At 31.8% G+C, this 15,165-nt stretch overlaps 2 protein-coding genes across 2 annotated transcripts; both read right to left on the reverse strand.

Annotated features, from left to right (window-relative positions):
* Positions 1–5,218: 5,218 nt before the first annotated feature.
* On the reverse strand, positions 5,219–6,324 carry LOC120068908 (putative glutathione S-transferase). The gene is made up of 2 exons (XM_090311534.1): positions 6,010–6,324; positions 5,219–5,803 (listed from the first exon to the last, which is right to left on the reverse strand). Exons 1-2 carry the CDS (start codon positions 6,322–6,324, stop codon positions 5,462–5,464), a joined length of 657 nt encoding a protein of 218 aa, XP_090167660.1. The 3' UTR covers positions 5,219–5,461.
* A 6,782-nt stretch (positions 6,325–13,106) lies between these two features.
* Positions 13,107–14,924, reverse strand: LOC120072921 (mogroside I-E synthase-like). The gene is made up of 2 exons (XM_039025458.2): positions 14,366–14,924; positions 13,107–14,280 (listed from the first exon to the last, which is right to left on the reverse strand). The coding sequence occupies exons 1-2, from the start codon at positions 14,850–14,852 to the stop codon at positions 13,364–13,366; spliced, it is 1,404 nt and encodes a 467-aa protein (XP_038881386.2). The 5' UTR covers positions 14,853–14,924; the 3' UTR covers positions 13,107–13,363.
* Positions 14,925–15,165: the final 241 nt, after the last annotated feature.

Raw genomic sequence — 15,165 nt, forward strand, 5'->3', positions numbered from 1 at the left:
CCATTCTTTTCTTTTATACCAACTCCTAATGGTTTGCTTTATTTTAAACTAAAATTTGTGGAATAATATGATCATTAAAGTCGTAAGCCAATGCGACATCAAACTGGGTATATTATTCAAAATCAACTTGTCTTCTACAAAGATAAACCATTATTATTCTTATCAAATATTCATGGTTGGTAGTTAGCCTTTTGTATTTCTATCTCTAATTTTTTAGTTTAATCTCTATTTGGTCTATAAATTTTGATCTTTAGATTCCAATATTTTACACTTTTACTTCCAAATTTTCCGTTATTACTCATTTTGGTCTTTGATGTTAACTATCATTTTTTAAATAAATTTTTATTATTAATTTTAATATGATAAAAAAATTAGTGAAAACTAATTTTTTTTATATATAGATAATCTTAATTTTTAAAAATTAATTAATAGACATTGACGCTAAGGTTCAAAATTGTTTATCTAATAAAAAATCAAGTTTAAAAGTGTAAATTTCTTGAGACTTAGAGACTAAATCAAAACAAAACTTAGAGCTCAAAAGTAAAAATATAATATTTTGAAATGCAAAGACCAAAATGAAATTTAAACTCAAAATACAAATATAAACGTGTAATATTTAAAATTTAGAGATCAAATGAAAAATAAACTCAAAATCTGAATCTAAATAGTATATTTTTTCCCAAGAATTATTTTTAGGTGGGTCCCTGGATTCAACCAATCTTTTTTGGATTTATAAAGAATTTAATTTATTTATACCAATGTTATTTTCAATAAAAAAGGTTTAATTATAAATTAATTTCTGAAGGTAAAATATTCATTATAAATTGAAATAGTTTTGTTTTTGTTTGTAAGGTCTCTATTTTGGGCCGATGAACTTTGATTCAATGAAGTAAGTCTAAACATCGTATCATAAGTTTAGCTATTGAGGGTGGATAAACTTATTAATCTAAATAAATTTTTAATGACGTGGATTCGATTTCTCCCTAGTCGAGCAAGATAGTGTAGTTGTTATATGTGAGTTTGATGTTAGAGGATGAATTTCATACAACCAAAACTTGACATATCATCATGCCATAACCTCATTTTATTAAATTTGGGTAAAATAAAGAATTAATATACATCCCTAAATTGAATTTTGGAGACAAACACATAACAAACAAAAATGTCATGTGTCTTCAATTTAAGCATCTAATCACGACAACATATGTAATCAAGCTTGATAGCGATCAAACACACTATCTATTATTTGGCTGGTGACCCAACGGGGCTAAAATTGTAAAGTAGATTAAGTTGCTTGGGCCAAGATCAACCCAATCCAAGCTCATGGTAGAAATTCGGTCAAAAACAAGATTGAATCTAAACCAAATCCAATTGTTGGACCTAAAGGACAATCAAGCCCAAGCCCACTTAAGACCTATGAATTCTATAAACAATGGCCCTATCCTTCATCTTTTTAGAGAGATCTTTGGAATAATTGAAGATCGAAGCTCTCTAACTCTAAAAATCAAGAATATATTTATTTTGAAACTCTGGGGATTAGAAGCATGAAGTTCTAAAATTCTAAAGACGGTAACTCTCTTAAAAATTTTCAGAAAGATAAAAAAATTTCGATTAAGAGAAAACATCAAAGATTATATATTAAAAATTGTACTAATACTACTTAAATAAATACCAATACAAAGTTATTTATCCATGAAGCAAGTCCAATACTTGGACCACTAAAACACATCTAAATAATTTCCCTTTTACTTTAAGGATACTTTAAGAAATATGCCCATCAGCAACATCATCAAACATTTTATTTAATTGAACCTTTCTGAACATTCCAATAAAATTGAGATCCTACCATGAAATATATTTGTAACTCCCAAAACTTAAACTAGGTCTTTACTATAGACATGCATGCATACATTTCAAAACAACATTTTTCCATGATTAGATAAAAGACCAAAATTAATAATTTTATTAAAAGTAACTAAATGAAATTCATTTAATAGAGTACCCTAAAAAAATGAAATAAAGAGAATACCACATTAAAACATAATCCAAGACAACCAATTTGCAAAAAGAAAATCAAAACTGAAAATTTTCTAAATCCAACAATTAACTAAATTTAAAATCGCGAAGACATAAAAAAAATTGAGAGGAAGCGTTGACTGGTTCCAATGGCTTGATCACGAATTCTGCTTGTCATTCGCTGGCGGCGTATTCTTTTGTCTGAAAAAATAAATGTGTGAAAGAGTGAGTATAAAATACTTAGTAAGTAATCCTATTATCGGGGTTAGATGCATTTATGTCCAATAAATGCAACCTTGTAATGAGACATGCAATAACCTCTACTATTTCTAGATGACCATCTGGTGAATAGTTTAGTCCGACCGACTGTACATGCAATGTACCCACAAACCTCTGGGAAAATCTCGAAGGAGATCACTAACCTCTAGTTAAATCCCGAAGGATTGGTGAAATCCCCAAGGAGATCACTAACCTCTGATGAATCTCGAAGGAGACACTAATCTCTAGTGAATTCCGTAGAAAACACAAACCTCTTGTGAAATCCTGAAGGAAACACCAACCTCTGATGAATCTCGTAAGAAACACAAACATCTGGTAGGTACATGTCTACGAATAGGAGGTAACCATCGCTAACATAAATATCATGCATCGCAAAATAAAGTCCCACGCATAAGTCATAACATAAAGCTCATCCATCCTCATACATGCCAAATAAAATCTAGATCACGCTGACACATTCGTGTAAAATATCTTATAAAATAAGACCATGCCCATTCTTATCACATACATCAAACATGACAGTCGTATGTTCATATTTCCTCTCTAATCAGGCATCATGATTCATACAATCTTAGGACCATCAAAATTATCCTTAATCTTATCGCTCGACATAAAGGTGGTTCTAGTAATAAGATTACTTACCTCAAGTTAGACAAAAAAATGTCATCACGACAACAATCTCCATAAAAATTCCTGAATTAAAGCCTAGAACAAATATCCCAATTTTAGGTCACAACTAATCACTAAATTAACCAAAATTTAATCCCAAAATAATTCAACGAAAGAGTAGTTTGATCCGAAACCACTTCCAAAATTCAATTAAGGTGCCCAAACTAGAAAGTGTTCCAAAATCAACTTCCTAAATCATCATGAAAACAAAACCCAAGCCAAACTTTAGTGGGTATTTGAGATTAAGTAAAATCCACTAAAAAATACTAGCAACATCTCATCCAAAAGTACCGATATCACCAAACTTGTCTGTTGAAGTTGCTGGACAACGACTTTAAACCCCTCAAGAATTCAAATGCAACCTTCTAGTTTCACAATGAAATCAAACCATGCCAAGTTCTTAGTGGGTAATAAAAACTTTCAATCAAAACCTATAAAAGCATCAAAACTTACTAAAAATACTAAGATTCCGGTGACCTTTAGTGCTGGCGGTGACAACCTACGATGACAACGAGTAGAGGGTTGGGCAGCGGTAGAACCAGGTGACTAAGAAGGCAATGCGACGAACGAAGGAGTTCGACGTGGACTTCGATAGAGACAAAGGGAGGCACGACATCGACGGATCTAGGCTGAGACGCACAAACGAATGGACTCGAAAGTGTTGGGTTGTATGTCTTAAAACTCGCAGTTTGTAAATACTAAACATATTCTATTTTGCAATAAAGATGTTACTAAGGTATATTCAGTAAAGTTGTTATTGAATATGTAAATTGCACTTGTTAAAGCCTAAATCCAATAAGCTAACGAACCCCTGACTATAACATGAATACTTGAACTTTATGTAGAGACATAAAAGTAGATCTAGTTCGAGTATATAGCCAAAAAGGTCTATAAGTATAGGGATAAAACTGGGTACTTTATCCTGGAAATACTATGGATGCAACCCACTTTGTATTTAAGACAAACAATGTGATCCTGAATCGTTCATGTAGAGAGACATGCGAGTAAGGCATCCTATACAAAAGATGTTTGCATGAGACCAGACCATAAAATAGTCACTTTTCTTTATAACTTCGTTTGTTGTTAAAATTGATTATTTCATTTCGATGACCTAAGGTAATCAATCTTAATCTTGAGTTAACTATGAACTCATGTTTATTCGGGATTATCCTTTAATCTGCATGGGTGTGAGTGGTCAACATCACCGCTCAATAAGCTTCCAATTTTAGGGATAAGACTGAGTAGATACCTAGGGACGTAGTCCTGCAAGATGAAATTCACTCCTATACGATTTCGGAGTTAACAGATAAGTTGTTCCCTTAAATACTAGTTCCTAGTCTTGAATAAGATGCCCCACATTCTCTATGACTGAGAGGGACTCAGTTTATTGGTAGGACCATAAACCAATTGTTCATTAGTGGATCATTGGAGACTTAAGGAGCAAGATGTATTATAAGGGTAAAACGGTAATTTTGACCAAGCTGTAAATACGAATAAACTGCGAAGGATCGACTTATTGATCATGGTTAAATCAAGCGGACAGAAATAAATCTACGAGAGTGTAGCTACTGGGCTTTAATGGGGTGTTCCGATAGTTAAATAATGTTGGTTAATTCGATTAAAAGAGTCTAGTCAATTAATCTCGAATCGTTGGAGCTCATGATCTCTAGGTCCATTAGATCTCCTGCTAGCTCATATCGGACTAAACCTTAGAACAATGTGACGGGTGAGTTTGAAGTGTCCATATTCGAATTAAGGAATAAGCGTTACATATATGCAATATATTAACGACGTATAATTCAATTGGGAATTGAATGATAAAGAGAGAGTTAGAGATATTTAAATAAGATTTAAATATCAAAACTATGAATAAAAATAACTTTGAAAAAGTCACAATAAATGAATTCATATTTTACTTGAATAAATGCATATTTCTACTTTTTAACTTGCTCGGGATGACCGAGAGCTAAATAGGTCTTGAAAAGAACCAATGATTTATGTGTTAATTCCCTCAATTTTGCTTCAATTCTTTGCTTAAAATGTTTATATTATAAGTAAACAATCGTGACATCAATGGAGTCATCATGAAAAATTTGGAGTTAAATCAAGCCCAATTAAGACAAAAGAATCATTTAAGAAGAAGATCAACGCCAAATTACCTTTCTACCCCTCAGCCAAAGCAAAACAACACATTTCAGAAATACTCGGAGCGTCACAACGCTCCCAAAAAAATACAACCCAACGTTACCTCGATGCTATAAGACATAATGCTAATTTTGCTACAAAACAGTGCAGCGTCGCAATGCTCTGGAGAATGATGAAAAAATAAAAAGCGCAAGCACCTGCGCAAGCCAGTGTCGAGCCCCAAATTTGCACTGCGACCCTTTTCAGTACCAAGAAAATTTATTAAGCATACACTCTCAACCAAAAGGTGAGAGGTTTATTTTATTCCCAATCCAGATTTGTGTTAAAGATAAAAGGAAAAGAAACCAATCTCCTAGTTGGTTGTTAAAACAGTTTGCAAATAGGGCACAAGCTTAGATTTTGGAGGCAAAACCTGTTTGACCAGGCTGTGGTTCACAATCTCTTCACTCCATTTGCTTAAATTTGGAAACTTGTTACTTGTCAACAGCTCAAATCCAAAACCAGCTTCAACCGCAGGAACCCAATAAGCTACTACAGCCCCAACAATGTCCACAAATCCAATCTTTTCTCCTCCAAAAAATTTCTTGTTTTCAAGTTCCTTCTCAAGTGGTTCTAATGTCTTCGCTGTTTCTTCTACAGCCTGCTCTCTCTCTTCTCTTTTGCTTCTAGCAGCCTTCAGTATAGCAGGCACAACCTGTCATGAATGGATATATTAAAAACATATTAAACTACTCTTTTCACATTCGATTTTTAAACCATCACTCAACTCAAAAGTTTAAACTGATCCAACCATCTATATGCACATTTAAACGCAAAGAAATCATCGAATAAAAGATCCAACAAGTTACTAAAGTAATCATATGATTAAGCAAAAGAGTAATGAATAGAAAGTATGTGTACCTTGTCATCAATAAACTTAGCCCAGAACCTTGCTTGGGCTCTTTGATAGGGATCTTGAGGGAAGAAAGGGTAAACTGAATTCCAAATTTCATCAATGTATTCAAGGATGATGGTTGACTCTGAAATTGGGTTTCCATTATGAACAAACACAGGAACCATCTTGTAAATTGGATTGTATTTGAGAAGCAAATGGCTTTTATTCTTCAAGTTTTCCTCAATATATTCGTATTCTACAGCTTTGAGTTTCAAAGCAAACTCCACTCTGCGGCTAAAGGGACTCATCCATGCCCCAAATACTTGCACTTCTTTCCCCATTATTAATTTCTCTCTGCAACAAAAAACTGGTGAATTATTTTGAATTATGATAAAGTAGTGGTTTGTTTATATATATATATATATATATATAGGAAGAGGGAAAGGGAAAGGGAAAGTACGTGTGTTTTGTCAAAGATGAGATTTGTTTAATATTCGAAATGTGTAGAAATATCTCGATTTCTTGAGGTGGAGTTTAACGTTGTCGTAAGCCATTATGTAATTGTTCATCATATATTTAGACATTGGTTCTTTTTTTTCTTTGTTGGTGGAGTTTAATGTTATCGTAAGCCATTATGTAATTGTTAATTAACATATATATTTAGACATTTTTTTTTTATTATCTTTTTTATTTTTTAAATTTTCTACATGAAAATTAACACATACATTCAAAATTCAGGTTTATTTCACAGTTTTTAATCATTTATTTGAGAATAAGCTATTTTTATACATTCTTACAAGAGTTTTTTTCCTCAAAACGGTAGGCTTTCTCTTTTCCCCTCTTCATCATCTCTTTCCTTTTATATATAATTTCATTTTGAATATAGTTAATCAAATAATGCTAATCCAACAAAATTAATATAAATATTTATTTCAATAAATCAATAATAATCTACTGAAATATTTACTTTAATTTATTATAAAAATTTAATGAATGCAATTACTTTTTTATATAAATTATCAATAAACTTAGCCCAAAACCTTGCTTGGGCTCTTAATTAGTGTGAAATTTCATTTTTCAATAATAATAATTGATTACTTATTTTTTTTAATAATCAAGCAAATATTTATTGAGGTTAATTTTAGTTTGATCCATTATGAACTTATAATCGTTATTGATTGTTTATAATTAGTTACCTATAATTATTTCATTCATTACTAACATAACATTTAATAATTTTTTTTTTAATATTCTTTATTAACCTATCATATTTTTATCTCATTTTTAACGATTTATATTATATTTTATTTACTAAAATATATCTTTGTATATTATTTAAGTTAAATTAAAATTATTAAGGTTGAATTTAATTAATTATAAAAGTGATTAAGTATTAAATTATAACTAAATATATTAGTCAGTTAATTTGAATTATAGATTTATTCAATTTTCAAATATTTATAACGAACCATTAATGATTCTTAATTAATTAGTTTTTATTAATATTAAATGATATTTATTGTTTAGTTAATCAATCTATCACAATAATATAAAATTTTTTTATTTCACTTCGTAAATTAAATACAAGCATAATTTTTTATTTATAAAATTCTTATTACATTTTTCATATACAATCAAGCATAATTATATTTGATTTTTAGATATTATCCTCGAATATTTTATTTTCAGACATTTTTATTAGAAAATATTTATAAAATCATAAACTAAATAGAATAAAACAAAACTATACGATAATTGTTTGGTTAAGTATAGTCAAACAAAAAGAAAAAGAATTTATTCGTCGAGTATCGTCAAACAAAAAGAAGAATTTATTGGTTAAGTCATTATTACCTATTAGTAAAGGCAGCCGAGGGGTTTTTTCTTTGGATATATAGCACAGAAGTCTAAAAAGTTAAATTAAGTTCAAGGAATTTAATCCTTAAACTTTGAGGAAATTAAATTTGATCCTATAATTTTATTTTTAAAAACTCATAAATATACTAAACACAAATTTAAAATAATTTTAGAATTTTAGTATAAAACATAAGATTCAAATTTAAAGCAATCAATTATAAAAATCAACTGATTTGGGGTATTTTGATGACTAAATCTTGAAGGAAGTACGATGACTAAATCTTTGAATTACGATTTTCCTTCGAGAAACTGATTTGGGGTATTTTGATGTCGTATTATTCGGTTGAGTCTAAAAAATTTTAGATATAAATACAATTTTGTCCTTGTATTTTTTATTATATTTTTCTATCTTTGCACTTTTAAAAAGTGATCATTTTGATCTCTTCATTTTTTTTTTAAAATTTTTAAAGGACCAAAATGATAATTATAAAAATACAAAGATACCAAAAGGAATCAAAATTCAAAGTAAAAAGATAAAAATGAATATTTTGAAAGTATATAGATAAAAATAAATTAATTAAGTTAAAAATATAGAGACCAAAATGAATATTTTAAAAAGTGGATTAAAATGAACCAAGATGAAAATAGTTTTTAAGCCAAAATTTTGGAGGAAATATTAAATTTACCCCTAACAAGTCAGGAGCCAATTTAGGGATTCAATCTGATGTCATTAAAACTTGATTAAATTACTCAAAGGGTAAAGGGTGGGATAACTTTTCCATTCCTTAATTAGTGAATAACAAGAAGAGATAATTAAATCAAAGAAAACACTTATAAAACAAAGATAAATAAATAAATAAATAAATAAATAAAAACAAGGGAAATGATTCATCTTCCTACACATATATAGTAAAGAAAATATTAAAAATATATCCATGAAGATAGATAATGGTAGAGTAGATTTGAACTTTCAACGTTAAAAAAGATATTACATGTCAATTATCGTTGAACTATGCTCGCTTGGACTAAATTTCACTTTATTTAAACACAAACATCATTTACTTATAATTGATACATACTCTTTCTCTTGAAATCGAAAGCTCAAATTCTCATACCTCCATATTTGTCATAAGTTTATTCTTTACTAATTCAATTATATTTAAGAAATGAAAACCATGTGCGTTCAAAGAACAGCTTGCACATGGGCAATAAGTTTATGTTCTAGGAGAATTCACATTATAAGAAGGTAATTAGTCTATTCTAAAGATGTCCAATTTCTCCGTGGACCTCATTCTGAATGGGACAAGAATTCCCCGATTAGACAGTAAATGAGGGAGGGAGTGGGAGAAAAAAATTCTCCACGAGTTAAACGGGACGGGGACGGGGAATGCATTCCCCGCTCCGTTCCCCGTCCCCACCCCGATTAACTTCTACATATTTATTTAGTATAGTTATCTAATGTTATGTTATTATTATTATTATATAAATATTACATTTAAATTTCAAATTTGATTATTTATTACGAAAGATAATGAATATGTTTAAATTTAGATTATATATATGAATAATTTAATTTATATTTATTTCTTTCTACTAAAAAAAATCTAATTAGCTTTTTTAGGCCAATATTTGAGTAATTTATCCTTAAATTCAAATTGTTAAAACTAACCATAATAACCAATTTAGTGATAACGTTAATTATTTAATTACAATTTGTTCATATTAGTGATTTAAATTGATTTTTTTTATAAAAAAGAAAAAAAAAGTAACGTGGAAAAATTCCCCGTAGGGAACTCGATCCCCGCGGGAGTCTCCACCTCGATCCTCGTGGAGAATTTCACGGGGATGGGGAATGAAATGGAGAGCGGAGATGGGGATGGGGAATGGCATCCTCGGCCTCGCCCCACCCCGTGGACATCTCTAGTCTATTCGATCTAAACATGCCTCTGACTTGATTCTCCTCTCTAACTGACTTGATTCTACCTTGACCCCAATCAACTAATTAAGCACATGAGTATTTGTAGCAAATATTACACTGGTGTTTATTCCTACATACAAATTTATTGTTCATGACACGTGAAAGGTGATGTAAGTTTTGCTTAGCCAAAATTTTCAACCAACAAGACCTAACAATAAAATTTTAGCATATTATTACACATTTTTAACACATAGGATTATTATTATTATTATATTATATGGTGGAAGAATCAAACTTCTGTCCTCGAGATTGATAACACAAGTTTTATACTAGTTGACCTAGGTTCATGTTAGCACTCATAAATTTAATTATTAGACACGAACACCATAAAAATCCATAATTCCTCCGATTCTTCTTGTATAACTTTGAGTCATTTTAAGAATTAGTAATTTAGATCTTCTTTATAGCTTGAGTCATGTATCATCCTTTGTGTATATGTACCCTTATATACTTCTTTGTAAGAAAGAATACACTTAGCTATGTTAATATATATCGTATGTCAATTAAGCTATGCTCAATTTGATATAGGTACGATCCTAGATTTGAAGAATTTTTTTTTTTTAATCTTATTATATTATTTTGTTTAATTCAAGCCTTCTTTATTTGATGTATATCTATAAATTCGTTTTACTTGAAATCCTGCACGTATTAATATATACTATTAACAAACTCAAATCAACATTATTAGTTTGTTATAATAACGGTAATAATTTTAAATGGTAAAACTGTTTTCAACTGTAGCAAAATATCAATCTACCAGTGATAGATCGTGATATACCACGATAGACTTCTATCATTGACACTAATAGATAGTCATAAAAGTCTATCACAGTCTTTTGCAGTCTATCACTGATGGATACTGTCATTTTGCTATATTTGTAAATAAGTAGACTCATTTTTCTTTATTTGAAAACTATCCTAGATTTAATTTTTTTTTATTAAAATATCATTTTGATATTTATACTTTGAATTCTATTTCATTTGAATTTATGTATTTTTAATTGTCTAATTTTAGTAATTGTACTTTCACTTAAATCTTATATTTGATGTTTGATTTATCAAATTAAACAAATAATAACAATAATAATAACAACCACAATAATAATAATAATAATTTTCATAAAAAAAATGCGCTACTTGAGTATATGTTATAGGGACTATTTTTTTTTGAAAAAAAATCAACCATGAAACTAATTATAATAATAATTTGAAGGAACTCTTAAAGAAGAGTATCCACGAGCGCGTTCAGATCTTTCCTATTTCATTGTGACCGAATTACCACACACATATTCTAACAAACAGGTATGCATTTTAACACTAATTAACGGTATACTTTGACAAATAAAATACAATAGATTGAGTATACATACTAGCTGAAGACTGTCTTCACTTTGAGCTCAACCCAGCGGAAGCAAACCCTCTACGGTCTTTATTGCCCAGCAAACAGTCGGCTACTAGTAGCATGATCGTCTACACGAACGACAGCGCATGAACAGCAGGACCGGGGACAACACCATCACTTAGAGCCCTTGGTATTCTTGGAGTGAGAATCCAAAGAGTGGTCTTTGATGGAATTGGTAGAGGAAGGAGGAAAGGGATGATCGTGTAGCACGACAAACAAGTAGAAGAAAGCTATCGTATAACAGATGCTTGTCGCTTAGAGAAAGGTACACGATCGTGTAGGTTTTACAAAGCGATCGTTTAGTAAAGAGTAAGTAATCGTTTAGAAAACTCGGCGTGCTAAACAATCATTTAGAGAAAACTAAGCGATCGTTTAGTACGCGAGGTGTGCGATCGTTTAGGCGATAAGGCATTATCGTATAAGCTCTCAACTAAGTGATTGTTACGTTTTCACACCTTGAGCAACTTTTTCGAACTCTTTGCCAAATGAAAAAAATTTTCATTTTATTCTTCTATTACAATAACCGAAATTGATTTTCCCGCTAACACACGATTCAGGAGAAATATCTGGCCAATAATCACATAACCAAACAATCAATTAATAAATGAATATATCATATTATATTATTAACTTATAGTTTGATTAAAGGTCTTCTTTTTTGGTAAAAAAACAACATATCAAATTAATAGTAATGTAACAAAAATTATGCGCCCTTTTGTTACTATTCCCCATTTTGATACTAAAAATACTTTTTCGTATCCCTATGAATCAGATAATATCATATATTTACTATAGTAATTTCTCATCTACTTGATATAAATCATATTTATATCTAATTTCTCCAAAATAATGTATCTCATACATTTAGTCAATTATATCATATATAATTAACCAGTTCAATTATATCATATATAATCGAACTCCCTCTCGTCAATTTGAACATTTCAAACTGATCCAAAAATTGATTCTCGACTTTATTCAAGCTACCTAGGGGACCTTGTGGACATGTGGCTCAAAGGTCCAACGGTATATGAATAGCTGACTAAACTCTTTAGCCATGATAACCACCATCTGTTAACTGCCAGACATTCCATTAAAGACCAACAGCTGAACTCTTTTTATCACAGATATATTTTTGTGTCCATCGAATATAACCAATCATGAGTACGATGATCTTTCACAGATGCTCGTAAGTACAGTTGAGCCAATTTACCGTTTTTCCCCTGTAGTTACATCTCACTCTATAAGTACCACTGATTCCTCTAATGAACAATACAACATAGTCCAACTATATGTGAACACCTATCGGGCTAAGAGAAGGTGTGTGGCGACACATCGTTCAAGCCCTGGAATCAGCCCTTAAGGGAACTATTTGTCTACTTCCCTTGCTTTGGGGAGGGAGTGAATTCCATCTTGTGTAGCTGAGTTCCCAGCTCCCAAATTAGACGAATCCATAAAATGGTAGGTTTGAGTCGGCGACCTGACCATTCGCACCCATACAAATCAAAGGACTGCCCTTAATGGCAGGAGTTCCCAACTCACTCAGGACTGAGGTCATGTTACCTATGGTCATCCTAGTGAAGTGAAGTCTCTGTCATGAATAGTGTTATATAACGAGACGTCAACACTTTGTGATCAGGTCTTATACAAACTCTTTATATAAGACGCCCCTGTTCGCATATCCCTTACACGAATGATTAGGATCAAACCAAGATAAGATTTCCCTCCTATATTCATATACTACAGACCATTTTGGTTATCACTTAAGACATGATCCACTTGTATGTCACCACATACATGCTTAAGTTACATCTAGATAACCAGAGATTTTAGGTTTATAGGTTTGTGGTAAAGCAATTAAAACAAATTAACTGAGCAAAATCAAGAAGTAAAGTAAAATATCATATATAATACATCACAAACGTTCGTACAAACTGTTTACAAACTATAGAACATGAGACTTTATGACATCAACCCCAATATAATTAACTTAGAAGATTCAACTTTTGAAATACATAACTAACATGGACAAAATTCAAACTACAAAATGATAGCTAGCCAATCACACAACAAAAAAATATATATATATATATCGAAGGATAGAGTTTTTATTTTTATTTTTTTCTAATGGTTGGGGTTTTTATTTTTAATTTACTTCAATTTTTTTAATATCTTCAATCAAACATTGTAAATTTCGATAGGATGACCCATCTTCACCAACACTATCGTTGGCTAGTTTTGCTAACTCTGCAATGACATTCTCCATTTTCTGATCTTGATGTTCCATTATAGACCTGACCATGGTCTCCACAGTAGAGCGGTCAAATGAATCCTCCATTTGAACCCCAATTTTCCAGACCTTAGTAAACCAGGTTGCATTACTGGGTTGGTCTCCAATTTGCGGCCAACAGATCATAGGAACCCCAGCAGCCAGGCTCTCCATTGTAGAGTTCCATCCTGAATGAGTCAAGAACCCACCAATGGCTTCGTGGCTCAAAACCTCTTCTTGCGGAGCCCAATTCACAATCACCCATCTTCCCTTTTCCTTCCTATCCATAATTTCTCTAATAACCAACTCATAGTCTTCCCCTGCCTCTTCAATTAACACATCTGAGCTCAACACTAACACAAATGCCTTTCCGCCGTTCACTAACCCATTCCATAACTCCTTCAATTGGGAGCTTGTTCGCTTCACCAAGCTTCCGAAGCTGACAAACACCACGGATCTTGGAGCCTGTGAGTCAAACCACGCCAAGCAACTGTGATCTTCTTTCCAAAATTCAAATTGGGACTGGGCTGAGTTCTTCAACAGAGAGTGAATTGGTCCAATTGTGTAAACTTTGTTATATATCTTGGAAAGATTCGTCACAAATTCACCTTCGAGTTTGTCAAAGGTGTTGAGAATTACACCACAGGATTTAGATGTGGCCAAGATTTGGTTCACTAAGTTCATCGGGTCCTGTTTTGCTACATCTTCGACTGACCAAATTCCTGGCAAATCTTTACATCTTAAAAGCCCTTCTCCACCAGGAATTCCACGGAGGAGTTGGTTTGAATTTCCCACTACAAACAGAGAAAATTAAATGGGTTTAAAGTTTTAACTCAAATTATCAATCTCTTATGCAGAAAATTGAATCAACGAAGTTACCTGGGTATGGAATTTGGCCGTCTTCAAGAAGCTTGGGAATGGAGAAGAAAAGAAACAAGAAACGGGCGCTGAAAGTAGAGAAACAAAATACAGGGATACCCAATTCTTGAGCTATATCCATTGGAAAACGAAGAATGACATCTGTAATAACACAAGTGATGGGAGAAGTCCCATTATTGTAGGAGAGGAGAAGTTGTCGGAAGAGGGATTTAGTGACTTGGTTCAAGGAAACATAGAGCTTGCCGTTGAGAACATTGTGGGGTTCATCCGGCGGGAGGCCGTCGGAAATGGAGTGGAAATGAAGGGAAGGAAGTTGGGGGGTGGGGCGGTGGATGCGGCGGTGGTTGTGGTGGGTGTTAAGGAAGGTGACTTGGAGACCGGCGTTGCAGAGGAGGTGAGCGAGGCAGAGGAAGGGCTTGATGTGGCCGTCGGCCGGAAAGGGAAAAAGGAGGATGTGATGATGGGTTGGAATATGAGAAAGCTCCATGAAAATGGAAGTTGAGGAGGTTGAATCTGATTGTGTATCAAATTCAAATTGATTAAAAGAGTATTATAATTTAATAATTTATAGAGATAAACTTAATAAAATTGTAACTGGAGCAGAGAATTATTTGTGAGTTGAGTAGTGTAAGTAACAATTTTTTGTGAAAGTTAATAAAATTGTGTATGTAACGGAGAATTGAGTTTAGTTGGTCGAGGATATATGATTGTAATTTCTTTTTTGTCACATACACAACTATGATTTATTATTATTATTATTTTAAATTGACTTAAAATAATGTTTCATATTTTAGAATTAA

The sequence above is a fragment of the Benincasa hispida genome, chromosome 3 (assembly GCF_027475165.1).
Source record: "Benincasa hispida cultivar pf3 chromosome 3, pf3_genome.v1.1, whole genome shotgun sequence".
Lineage (NCBI taxonomy): Eukaryota > Viridiplantae > Streptophyta > Magnoliopsida > Cucurbitales > Cucurbitaceae > Benincasa > Benincasa hispida.

Coding starts and splice junctions, on each gene's coding strand:
- LOC120068908 (XM_090311534.1), bottom strand. CDS start 6,324: ATGGGGAAAGAAGTGCAAGTATTTGGGGCATGGATGAGTCCCTTTAGC. Junction 5,804..6,009: donor CTAAGTTTATTGATGACAAG/GTACACATACTT, acceptor CATTCATGACAG/GTTGTGCCTGCTATACTGAA.
- LOC120072921 (XM_039025458.2), bottom strand. CDS start 14,852: ATGGAGCTTTCTCATATTCCAACCCATCATCACATCCTCCTTTTTCCC. Junction 14,281..14,365: donor CGGCCAAATTCCATACCCAG/GTAACTTCGTTG, acceptor CTCTGTTTGTAG/TGGGAAATTCAAACCAACTC.